Raw genomic sequence first — 13,355 nt, forward strand, 5'->3', positions numbered from 1 at the left:
TCCGGAAGCGTCGTATTGGCCGGGAGCCAGCCAACGGGGAAGCGGTCCGGGAGGCGGATCCGTTTGCTGCCAGGGTTGTGTGCGCCGCTGAACGGATGGCCGAGGGAGCCCAGCGGATCGCTTAGCAAAGCCGTCCAGGTGAGAAAGCCGTAGAACTTAACTTGAAAATCAGCGGCAGGTGCAGTCCATGGCTTTGGTGGGACTGAACGAAGTGCAGAAAGCAAAACTCTAGAGGAGGGTGGAGAGTAGAGCTTAGGGCCTTGCAGAGGAGGGGGCGTGGGGCGTGGTGTGGGGGCTTCCTGGATGGAAGGATGTGAAGGTCTGGGGAGGGAGGGTAAGGTGGGTCTTGGGTACAGAGCGTGGGAAAGACTGGGTCCCGGGACTAGTTCTGGAGGGGAAGGCGCGTAGAATGCTGGGGTGATGAGGGTCCCGCGCTGGGAGTTATCAGAGGTGGTCAGTTCTTTGAGGGTGGGAAGAAGAGGGAGGTGGGACCCGCTGGAGAGAGCGGGAGGGAGAGGATAGTAAAGGATTGTAAGAGAGTATGGAAACGTGCGTAGGAAAACGTGGCTGGGGAAATTGCAGTCTGGGAAATTAGAGCTACGGTGGCAGGAGATGCCACAGCTTGCAGGACACAGTTGAAGAGGAACGCAGACTAAGTGTTTTAAGAAAGGTGTCTTTGTTCTTATTTGCTTTGGCGCTGTGCCAAAGTGACCAAAGAGCACGAGATGAAATCTCCCTTAAGGTCCTGCCCGAAATGACCAACTACTTTACCCAGTTTTCAAGTAGAGGTCTTAGCAGTCTCATTTTGGTGTGTGGCTCATATCGACACACTGGTGTCAAGTTTGTTCCTATTTCAGGCATTCCAGAAAACAGCTGCAAACCCTGAGAGATATGGATGAATTGTTGACTTCCCATTTTTGATTGCAAAACAAGGTTTCCCTTTGGGACTATACTTAAACACATTTCTAATCTGCTCTTCTGGGACAGCTAATTATGGAGAACGTGCTTGACTTCTCAGTGTTGGGGCTAGCATTCTGTATGCCTTCACCTAGTTCAGTGTTTTTTGTTTTTGTTTTTATTTTATTTTTCTTCTTTATTCCAATAATAGTGGGAAAAAGACTAGTGGGGGAGGATAGACAAAGGTTTGTTAAGAGATACACAAGTACAACTAGATAGGAGGAATAAATTCTAGTGTTCTATAGGATAACTATGATTAGCAGTATAATTAACAACAAAAATACACAATTTATTATATATTTTCAGATAGCTGGAAGAGTGGATTTTGAATATTCCTAAGACAACAAAACAATGTGTTTGAGGTGATGAATATACTAATTGTCCTGACCTGATTATTATACATGATATACATGTACCAAAATGTCACACTCTACTCCATAAATACGTACAATTATGTCTCAAAAAGAATAAAGCAAAAAAAGTCTTGAATGATGATTTAAGAAGGTGGTAGTACTGTCTTATTCAAGAATAACTAACCTAGGCCGGGCGCGGTGGCTCAAGCCTGTAATCCCAGCACTTTGGGAGGCCGAGGCGGGTGGATCATGAGGTCAAGAGATCGAGACCATCCTGGTCAACATGGTGAAACCCCGTCTCTACTAAAAATACAAAAAATTAGCTGGGCATGGTGGCGCGTGCCTGTAATTCCAGCTACTCAGGAGGCTGAGGCAGGAGAATTGCCTGAACCCAGGAGGCGGAGGTTGCGGTGAGCCGAGATCGCGCCATTGCACTCCAGCCTGGGTAACAAGAGCGAAACTCTGTCTCAAAAAAAAAAAAAGAATAACTAACCTATGGTAGATTAGTGCTATATAAATAAGTCTTAACCATCATGTGACTTCCATTTTGTACTGCCTACAGATAGTGTCCCTCAACATTTTAATCTACTTTTTTCCTCCTGCTCTTCTGCTTCAGTAGGAAAAGTTCATTTTCTTTCCCTCTAGATTATCATCTGGTGCCATCAGACTGTCTCTGTGTAACTGAATCAACCTCTAAAATCAACATTGTCAGTTAACAGAGATGCCTTGAGATAGGTGATTGAAAGCGGGTATAGATGTGAGCAGTAGTTAGTCTGATATATGCGATTGAAAGCACAGTGGATCTGTGTGTATATACCTCCTCTTCTTGAGTGAATGATTTTTCCTTCATTAGTTATCAGTCATGCTCTCAGTTGATCTGACAGCCCAATTGGGATTTGGAAAAGAAAAAAGTTTATAGCCATTCAGTTGAAGTTTAAATTTAGGGCAGGTTATTGTGCTGATTCAGTGGTGACTTCTATTTTTCCTCTTACTGCTTTCCCTTCTTTTTTTTTTTTTTTTTTTCTTTTTAAGGAGGTGAATTCTGGCTCTGTTGCCCAGGCTGAAGTGCAGTGGTGTGATCATTGCCCACTGCAGCCTCCAATTCCTGCCTCAGCCTCCTGAGTAGCTGGGACTGCAGGTGCAAGCCACCAGGCCTGCATAATTTTAAACAATTTTTTGTGGAGGTGGGTTTTCGCTCTGTCGCTCAGATTGGTCTTGAACGCCTGGCTTCAAGCAATCCTCCCTCCTTGGCCTCCCAAAGTGCTGGGGCTTTCACGTCTGGTCTCAGTGTTCATTTCCTGCTTCCCTCCATCGCCATTGAATCTGACCTTTTCTTGAGTGCTCTCTTTCTCCATTTTATTATTTTTCAGTATTTCCAGTTGTTCCTATTTATCTTTTCATCTCTTCCTTGTTGTACTATACTGTTGCTAATTGTGCTTATGTACTTGTTAGCTGTGAAGGAGTGGGAAATAGAATTATGAGTGGTTTATTCTGACCACTCCATTTTAGACTTGACACATAGACTTGACTTTTGCCTAATTCCTTACAGGTTGATCATGCTTTAAGCCAGAGTTGGATATTAGCATTAGCCCTGCCCCTTTCTTGTGTTTTCGCTAGCTTCTGTGTCCTTTATGTTTCCCTTTCACCATAAAATATGAAAGTTAATGAAGTAAATTGAAGGCGTTAAATATCCTGTGGTCTTGACTTTTTCATTTTAGCTGATTGTCGTCTGTTGCCACCCGTTCATGTCAAGATGACTAAGCTTGGATTTTTGCGATTGTCCTATGAGAAACAGGACACACTTCTGAAGCTTCTCATTCTGTCAATGGCTGCTGTATTATGTGAGTGTGCACGTGAACCTCTCTTTCTTTGGGGATAGAAAGGAGAAAGTCTAGAAAAACATTAAAATGGCTACATTAAAATGCCTTGTTCTTTTTAGCAGATTGTTATGTTTTTCCATTCCTCATCAGTATAATTTTATGAAGGCAAAATAAAGTAAAAGGAATATAAAAGTTAGGGCTATGGGCCAGGCACAGTGGCTCACTCCTGTAATCCCAGCACTTTGGGAGCCTGGGGTGGGTAGATCACTTGAGGCTGGGAGTTTGAGACCAACCTGGCCAACATGGTGAAACCCTGTAAAAATACAAAAATTAGTTGGGTGTGGTAGTGGATGCCTGTAATCCCAGCTGGGTGGCTGAGGCACGAGAATCACTTGAACCTGGGAGGCAGAGGTTGCAGTGAGTGGAGGCTGCATCACTGCACTACAACATGGTTGACAGATTGAGGCTGTCTCTCAAAAAAAAAAAGATCAGGGCTATGATCATCTGTGAAAGAATGGGAAACATGCTGTGCCAATTCTGTTTTCTCATAGGGCTGAAAGAGATATTGGGGACCCTTGGATAACTGATTTTTGTAAAAGACAATTATCTTCAGTTTAGGTGCCTCCTTTAGTATTTTTGAAAGTCTCTTGAGAGGTTACTCTTGTTTTTTAGATTTCCTGGCTCTTCATGAGTCCTAGGTATAGGACTTGCTTGCCATACCTCTTTGCTCCAAGGTTAAGGTTTGTTGTGTGTGTACGGTGGGGGAGTCAATGTATATAAAAGATGACCATGTAAGTTGAGTTTGGTATTAGTAGGTGAATGTAATGTTACAGGCTTTTATAATTAGTTAACTGTGACCTGTGAAAGTGGAAAATGTAGATGCCATTGTCAGGGGAAAGTAAACTTTTTGTTTCCTATATGTGGGAAGAGATGGATAAAGACTTTATTCAGGGATTATTTTGTATTTTCTGTGATCTCTCTACTGCATAATACTGTCTTCATTATAATACTGTATCTGCTTCTCTTCGATGGCACAATACCAATAAAATATTAATTCTCTGGTGTTTTGTAGCTTTCTCCACTCGGCTCTTTGCTGTCCTGAGATTTGAAAGTGTTATTCATGAGTTTGATCCGTGAGTACCTTTGCTTGATCTGGTATTATTTTCTTTGGGAGGCATTCAGGTTCACGGGTTTTGGATTAAAATTTCAGTCAGCTCTCAGTGATAGAGATGTGCTTTCAGTACATTTAAGGGGAAAAAAAACCTTAAACTCTTCCAAAGGAGATAATTATCTCCTTTTAAAATATATGTGTTGGAGGCCAGGCACGGTGGCTCAGCACTATGGGAGGCCAAGGTCGGGGGAATCACTTGAGCTCAGGAATTTGAGACCAGCTTGGGCAATGTGGTGAGACCCCATCTCTGTAGAAAAAAAAAAGTATATGTTGGAATTGACCAAGTAAATCTCAACCTCAAAAAATGTGAGAGGCATTGCTAGTGTGTCTGCCTATTGTTTAAGATCTGAATAGGCAAAGAGAATTCTGGCTGCTCAGTTTGGTAAAAGTTTGCAGATTAAAGGGAAGGGTCCTGGTGTATATTCCAGGCTCAGAAGAGAATCACAAATCATGGACTTGAGATTCATGACATTTTTTGTTTGTTTGTTTGTTTAGCAGTTTTTGTGATAGAAGTTGGGCTTCTTAGTAAATTCTAGAACAATGCCAAAAGCTCAGAGTTATCAGGTTGAATGGGAGTTTTGTTCATCAGATGAAAAAGATGTAGTACAAGTCCTTAGTGGTATTAATAACTACTATTTACTAAGCATTCATTTTGTTCCAAGCACTAATTTACAGATTATCTCTAAAACCTTTCAGCAACCCTTTGAGGTGTAGGTACTATTATTCCCTTCTTAGCAATGAGGAGACTCAGTGGGGCACAGTGGCTCACGCCTATAGCCCAGCACCATGGGAAGCCAAGGCAGGCAGATCACGAGGTAGGGAGTGCAAGACCAGCCTGGCCAACATTAGTGATGCCCCGTCTCTTCTAAAAATACAAAAATTTGCTGGGTGTGGTGGCATGTGCCTATAATCCCAGCTACTTGGGAGGCTGAAGCAGGAGAATCGCTTGAACCCGGGAGGTGGAGGTTGTAGTGAGCTGAGATTACACCACTGCACTCCAGCCTGGGCGACAGAGCAAGACTCTGTCCCAAAAAAGGAAATAAGGAGACTCAGGCTGGTAATGGTTATCAAAAGTTACATGTTCAGTACAGAGAAGAACCAAGATTTAAATGTACATTTGTCTGACTCCAGAGACTGGAGTCACTTTGTTATATTGCCTAAAGTTAAGGCTTATAACAAACTTGGAGGGCCAAAATCATAGGCTCTTGAAATATTATTGACATCTTAAAAATAGTATATTCAAGCTTGTGGAGTATTGATTCAAAATGCCTGCATCTATTTGCAAATTTTTAATTTTGTGTAGATATTTGAAAGTATTTTGGAGGCATTACAAGTATTCTGTTTGGGGCCTCTCAAATCAGTTTATACTTTTTCTCATGAATGAGGAAACCTATCCTTTTACTTTTTCTTTTTTTGTTTGAGATTGGGTCCGACTGTCACCCAAGCTGAAGTGTGGTGGCATGATTATGGCTTACTGCAGCCTTGACCTCTGGGGCCCAAGTGATCCTCCCACCTCAGCTTCCCAAGTAGCTGGGACCACAGGCATATGCCACCATGCCTGGCTAATTTTAAAAAAAAATTTTGTAGAGATGGAGTCTCACTGTGTTGCCCAGGCTGGTATCAAACTCCTGGGCTCAAGCAATCCTCCCTCCTCAGCCTCACAAAGTACTGGGATTATAGGCATGAGCCTCCATGCCTGACCTCCTTTTGTTTCTTGATCCCAATCTGTTAGACTTCTTTCTCAGATCCTCTGGAGGAGCAAATAATGGTGTTAGATAATCAGGGAAAGCAAGAGCATCTGTTTTGTTGTCAAGAGCTGTTAGGGCCCATAAAGGACTTGACACTTCCTTTTGCAGAGGAGGAAACTGATGCCTGAGTGGTGAACCCAGTCCAGACCTATTTCTACTAACTTATACTTCCTCTCTCTTACTCTGCCTCTCCTACTGGTAGGTAAAGGACACAATTCTGACACATATTGATGCCTGCAACCCTCATCTCTTCTGTTCCGGACAGTCACCAAAATAACATCAGTGACAAACAGAAAGATAGAGATTTCTGCCATCTGTTGCTTCTGCTTACTTCAGCTTTCAAAACTTGATTAACCAAGGAGGAAATAGGGTTAGAGAGGTGGGCAGAGAGGATGGTTAGTCATGATTATTTGTAGTAATCTATGTCTAGTTTGAGACTCTTTTTGTCTGTCTTCCTTTTTTTTTTTTTTTTTTTTTTTTTTTTGGAGACAGGGTCTTGCTCTGTCGCCCATGCTGAAGTTCAGTGGCTCAATTATGGCTCATGCAGCCTCAACCTCCTGGGCTCAAGCAATCCTCCCGCCTCAGCCCCCCAAGTAGCTCGAACTGTAGCTGCCTACTACCACGTCCGGCTAATTTTTGTATTTTTTAATAGATTGGGTCTTACCATGTTACCAGGCTGGTCTCAAACTCCCGTGCTCAAGCGATCTACCCACCTTAGCCTCCCAAAGTGCTGGGATAACAGGCATGAACTACTGCGCCAGCCTCTTGTTTATTTTTATTTATTATTATTATTAATTTTTTGTTTTGAGATAGTGTCTTGCTCTGTCACCAGACTGGAGTGCAGTGGCATGATCACGGCTTACTGAAGCTTCAACCTCCCTGGGCTCAGGTGGTCTTCTTATTTCAACCTCCCAGGTAGCTGGGACTACAGGTGTGTGCCACTAAGTCCTGCTAATTTTTGTATTTTTTTAGAGACAGGGTCTTGCTATGTTGCCCAAGCTGGTCTTAAACTCTTGAGCTCAAGTGATCCACCTGCCTTGGCCTACCGAAGTACTGGGATTACGGGTGTTAGCTACCTTGCCCAGCCTTATTTCTTTTTAAATGAGAAACTTAAGAGAAGGGCTTATATATTTTGGGCCTAAAGAACTGTCTTTCCATTTATAGCTCTTAAGCATTTTATATCAAATACTTTTCATGTTGTCTGTGTATCTGTGTATCTATCTATCCATCTGTCTATCTGTCTATCTAATCTATCTGTCTATCTATTTTTTTGAGACAGGGTCTTGCTCTGTCTTGCTCTGTTGCCCAGTCTGGAGCACAGTGTTGCGATCATGGCTCACTGCAGCCTCGACCTCCTGGGCTCAAGCAGTCTTGCCACTTCAGCCTCCTGAGTAGCTGGGACTATAGGTGTGTGCCACCATGCCTGGCTGATTTTTAAAAATTTTTCTGTAGAAATGGGATCTTACTATGTTGCCCAGGCTAGTCTTGAACTCCTGGGCTTAAGTGATCCTCCCACCTCAGCTTCCCAAAGTACTGGGCTTACATGCATGAGCTACTCTGCCCAGCTGTAATCTATATTTTTATGCTACTGTATAGGTGACATAAGCATTTTACATAACTACATGAGTAAACCTTGTTAAAAGTTTAAACACCGATTAAGGAATTTGTGTTATGGAGTAGGTTAAAAATTTTTCATCCTACATATGATGGTGTACCAACATCTTTAAAGATGCTTATCACTGGAAATTATCCATGTGTCTTTGTGTGCAGTATAAATTTTTAAAAATATGTTCCTGTCGCTTGAAAGCTAAAATCTATTGGTGCCCACATCTCAGTGGCTTTGTCTTCAGGGTGCTTGAATTCTCTGACTGGTCCTAATGGCTACCACATGTCAGCTTGATGAAATATCCCATTTGATTGCTTTGTTATAATGTTAAGCTCCAGTTTCATTTCCTTATGAGAGAAGCAATGCTTTAGTTGAGACAAGCATGGAGCTAGAAATAAACAGACTTCTGGTTGTGAAAATGATTTCATGGCATGATTTTTGACGCTAAACTGATTTTTCATTGAGTAATGCTGAGTTTCTCAATGGTGTATACTGAGGAGCAAAATTCACCGTAAATTCATAACAAAGTTTCTTTCTTGCTATAGGTACTTTAATTATCGGACTACCAGGTTCCTGGCTGAGGAGGGGTTTTATAAATTTCATAACTGGTTTGATGACCGAGCTTGGTACCCTTTGGGACGAATCATTGGAGGAACAATTTACCCAGGTGAGGAGACCAGAATTTTTTTTTTTTTTAAAGCAAATATTTGTATGCTAGAGAACAGTTTCTTTTATTTCTAACAGGTTTGTCTTGTGACACTTGTGATTTCATTTTGATTACAGATTCCTAAAAGTGCATCTTATATAGATAGGAGTACATTTGTAGTAAAGTAGAGATGGGTGGTTTTTATACATTCTAGACTTCTGATTGAATCCTTAGGAGAGAAATTTATAGGCTTACTGCAGTTGCTATGTTAGTATTTCTGGTGATTTGTCAAGACTTACATAGTCACTTTATTGATGCTGGGACTTTCCCTTTCTTTTTCCCTTAAGTTCTGGTAAGACAACCTAATGGAGTTTCTTCTTCCTGTTACAGGTTTAATGATCACCTCTGCTGCAATCTACCATGTACTCCATTTTTTCCACATCACCATCGACATTCGGAATGTCTGTGTGTTCCTGGCCCCTCTCTTCTCCTCCTTCACCACCATCGTCACGTACCACCTTACCAAAGAGCTCAAGGTGAAGGATTTGGGGTGACAGGAGGCTTGGGAATGAATGTTATTGAGCCTCTTTAATAGATGCTGGAGGGTGGGGGACAGAGCCTTAGAAAGGTAGGGAGCCAGAGGATAAAGACAGCTTTTACTGGGCTGAATTAATTGGGTTCATTCCAACCCCTTTCTGTAATATGTGTGTATGGTTTTTTTTGAGACAGAGTTTTGCTCTTCTTGTCCAGGCTGGAGTGCAATGGCACGATCTTGGCTCTCCACAACCTCTGCCTCCTGGATTCAAGTGATTCTCTTGCCTTAGCCTCCTGAGTAGCTGGGACTACAGGCATGTGCCACCACACCTGGCTAATTTTGTATTTTTAGTAGAGGCAGGGTTTCTCCATGTTGGTCAGGCTGGTCTCGAACTCCCGACCTCAGGTGATCCACCTGTCTCAGCCTTCCAAAGTGCTAGGATTACATGAGTGAGCCACCATGCCTAGCCTTTTTCCTTTTTTTTTTTTTTTTTTTTTTTTTTTTTAAGATGGAGTCTTGCTCTTGTTGCCCAGGCTGGAGTGCAATGGCATGATCTCAGCTCACTGCAACCTCTGCCTCCCGGGTTCAAGTGATTCTCCTGCCTCAGTCTCCCAAATAGCTGGGATTACAGGCACCTGTGCTCCCACACCTGGCTAATTTTTTTTATTTTTAGTAGAGATGGGGTTTCACTATGTTAACCAGGCTGATCTTGAACTTCAGGTGATCTACCTGCCTTGGCCTCCCAAAGTACTGGGATTACAGGCCTGAGCCACCACACCCGGCTGGAATATGTGATTTTTTATCATTAGTAACTGTTTGTCCTTATGAGAGAACAGTCGGAAATAAAATGTAAATTGCTACGTAAAGAAAAAAACATTTAAAATGCAAAATCAAAATGTTTGGTTGAAGTTCTCACAGTGAAAAAGAGAGGAACAAAAACTACATGAAACTTTGCAAAACGGTTAGTTTTTCTTACCAGGAATGTACTCAGCAATTATTTGTTGATTAAAAATAATTATCTTAAAATTCTTAAGCCATTTGGCTCACGTAGTAGACTCCATAATGCTGACTCTCTTTTTCCATGTTTCAGCATTGCTGACCTTGGCTCCCTGGGTGCTATTCTTAGTTTGTGCTGTGGTGTTAGAGAGATACCTGAGAGGTGATAAACCAGTAGGGGGTTTGGGAAGCCTGAGTTTAGTTTGGAAAACTTTTCATCCTTCTCCTTGCTGCCCTTTCCCAAATTTGACTCTTTTCAACAGACAAGTCTTTGCTTTTTGGAGTGTGGCTTATATCTGTTGCTCCTTTCTCCTGAGCTCAAAGGGTGCCTGGTGATATTTTTTTTTTTTTGAGACGGATTTTCGCCCTTGTTACCCAGGCTGGAGTGCAATGGCGCGATCTCGGCTCACCGCAACCTCCGCCTCCTGGGTTCAGGCAATTCTCCTGCCTCAGCCTCCTGAGTAGCTGGGATTACAGGCACGCGCCACCATGCCCAGCTAATTTTTTGTATTTTTAGTAGAGACGGGGTTTCACCATGTTGACCAGGATGGTCTCGATCTCTCGACCTCGTGATCCACCCGCCTCGGCCTCCCAAAGTGCTGGGATTACAGGCTTGAGCCACCGTGCCCGGCGCCTGGTGATATTTAAGCTTTATTGCCTAAGCTCTTAGCATCTTTGGTTTAGGTAGATTATCACTTAACTTTGTTGGCTTTTTAACTGAAATAATAATTTTTCTTCCTTTGATTGTCCTTGCATGAGTTGTAGAGATGTGACTGGTGTTCCAGTGATGTGCAGATGTTGTTAGAAGTAGAGACTTACAAGCTTGGCGAGATTGGTAACCAAACAGCCCATTCTGGGACAGTATTGATGTTTGACATCTCACTTAATTTGTCTGTCCTCAGCATATTTGTTCTCAGTGTCAGGTTTAGTGTCATCATAGGGAATTTGGTCATGAAGTTTTTATCTTTCTTGTGCTGTGAGCATTTCTTTTTTCTTCTTCTTCTTTTTTTTTGAGATGAAGTTTCGTTCTTGTTGCCCAGGCTGGAGTGCAATGGCATGATCTTGGTTCACTGCAACCTCTGCCTCCCAAGTTCAAGTGATTCTCCTGCCTCGGCCTCCCAAGTAGCTGGGATTACAGGCATGTGCCACCACACCCGGCTAATTTTTGTATTTTTAGCAGAGATGGGGTTTCTCCATGTTAATTAGATTGGTCTCAAACTTCCGACCTCAGGTGATCAGCCCACTTCAGCCTCCCAAAGTGCTGGGATTACAGGCATGAGCCACTGCGTCCTGGCATTTCTACCATTTCCGACATCTCACATCTACCTTGGAAATTGTTGGACTGTTTTCTGGGCCCATTATAAACAGAATGGACTAGTGGATCCTCTGTTCTTTCTCAGAGTTGCATTGGTATTAATGTCTTAATGCCCTTTTTTTCTTATAGGATGCAGGGGCTGGGCTTCTTGCTGCTGCCATGATTGCTGTAGTTCCTGGATATATCTCCCGATCTGTGGCTGGCTCCTATGATAATGAAGGTAAGACTTTTAAAATGCTAAAGATGATCTTCTCACCTCATTATCACACAACAGAGCTTCATAAAGTGCAGTCTATGTCTTAGCACTAATAAAAATGGTATCTGGGTTAGAAGATTAGAAATGGGCAGGAAGGGATCTTGGACAAGTTCATATTCTCTTCCCATTGTCCTTTCCAGAAAGGTAGTTGGTAACTTTTCTTACAAATCTTTGATTTCTCTCTGTACTCATAAAATAGTTAACTGTTGTTTTAACATTATAATCATTTGCTTTATTTTCCTAGATAAAGTGAATAAATGTCCTTAAAATTTTAATGACTTAGTGACTTGTTTTCAATTCAACATACACTTAATGAATGTTATTGGGAAAACATAGTATTAAGTGTTAGAAAGATAGATAATGAATAAGATTTTTTTGGCATAATTATAAGAAATTAAAAGAGATAGATAATGAATAAGGTTATATTGGCCCATAATCTATTAAGGAAGATTAAAGTGGACATATAACTATGGCTCAATGACATATAGCACTGTGTGCCATGATAGAAATTTGATAGAGTACTTCAGGAATGTAGTGAATGGAGAGATTAATTCAGATTTGGGGCTGAGCTCAGTGGCTCATCCTTTATAATCCAGTACTTTGGGAGGCTGAGGTGGGTGGGTCATTCGAGCTCAGGAGTTTAAGACCAGCCTGGGCAACCCTGTCTCTACAAGAAATATAAAAATTAGCTGGGCATGGTAGTATGTGCCTGTAGTCCCAGCTACCCAGGGGACTGAAGTAGGATTGCTTGAGCCTGGGAGGTTGAGGCTGCAGTGAGCTGTGATCACCACTGCACCTCAGCCTGGCAATAGAGCAAGACCCTGTTTAGAAAAATAAAAACAAAAGCAAATTCGGCAATCAAGGAACATTTTTTGGAAGTGGTTAAGGTTCAGCTAGGTCCTGAAGTTGAAACTTCATTAGACAGATATCAAGGAAAGAGGCAATTGGAGCATGAGTATTAGCTATGTTAAGACGTAGAGGCAGGATGATGAATGATAGTATAGGATGTCTTTAGTACTGTACTAGTAGGATGTTTAGTGCTTGGAAAGAATGATGATAATGGCCAATATTTACTTAGTGTTTATTATATGCTAGGTATTGTTCTAAGTGCTTTACAAGCATTAATTATGTCTGTCTTCAGAGCACTTTTATGAAGTAGATACTATTACTTCTTTTTACATGAAACTGAAACAAAAAGGTAAATAATTTGCCTAAAATTACACTATTACTTGGTAGTAGATCCAGGCAGTCTGTTCCAGAACAATATTCTTAATCACTAGACTAGCCTGGCCTCTTGTTGAATTCTTGGTGTGTTCTTTCTGCAGGAATTGCCATCTTTTGCATGCTACTCACCTACTACATGTGGATCAAGGCAGTAAAGACTGGTTCTATCTGTTGGGCAGCTAAGTGTGCCCTTGCTTACTTCTACATGGTAACTTTTTCTACATGTTTTTAAGTTTTAAAGTTCTCTAAATACTGTATTTCCTATGGGTACTTATTTGACCAACTTACTTTTTTTTTTTTTTTGACTTTCTTTTCTGGTAGATTCCCCTAAATTTTTTTCTTTTCCAGTATAGTTTTTCTGTTCATACTTATGTATATATGTAGACCTCCTTAATTGCTTTTACTTCCTCACATATCCCTAAATCCTCTGTATGACCTTACAGTGATTGTATTTAGATTAATTCTGAGGCATAAGTCCCTCTCATTATGTGGTCATGACATCAGCAACCACAAGGGAGCAGGGGATTGAGTTATAGTGTTGAGTTTGAACTTGATTTTCTATTTTTTTTTTTTTTTTTTTTGAGACGGAGTTTCGCTCTTGTTACCCAGGCTGGAGTGCAATGGTGCGATCTCGGCTCACCGCAACCTCCGCCTCCTGGGTTCAAGCAATTCTGCCTCAGCCTCCTGAGTAGCTGGGATTACAGGCACGTGCCACCATGCCCAGCTAA

At 41.8% G+C, this 13,355-nt stretch overlaps 1 protein-coding gene across 1 annotated transcript in view; it reads left to right on the forward strand.

The window, feature by feature from the left end:
* Positions 1–31: 31 nt before the first annotated feature.
* Positions 32–13,355, forward strand: part of STT3A (STT3 oligosaccharyltransferase complex catalytic subunit A) — a 30,882-nt gene continuing 17,558 nt past the window's right edge. The window contains exons 1-7 of the mRNA XM_003923538.4: positions 32–138; positions 3,029–3,151; positions 4,203–4,263; positions 8,201–8,322; positions 8,692–8,837; positions 11,277–11,367; positions 12,729–12,835. Coding sequence (XP_003923587.1) covers positions 3,064–3,151; positions 4,203–4,263; positions 8,201–8,322; positions 8,692–8,837; positions 11,277–11,367; positions 12,729–12,835 — 615 coding nt within the window. The 5' untranslated portion in view covers positions 32–138; positions 3,029–3,063. The remainder of the gene's footprint in view (positions 139–3,028; positions 3,152–4,202; positions 4,264–8,200; positions 8,323–8,691; positions 8,838–11,276; positions 11,368–12,728; positions 12,836–13,355) is intronic.

The sequence above is a fragment of the Saimiri boliviensis genome, chromosome 6, assembly GCF_048565385.1.
Source record: "Saimiri boliviensis isolate mSaiBol1 chromosome 6, mSaiBol1.pri, whole genome shotgun sequence".
In the NCBI taxonomy this organism is placed as follows: Eukaryota; Metazoa; Chordata; class Mammalia; order Primates; family Cebidae; genus Saimiri; species Saimiri boliviensis.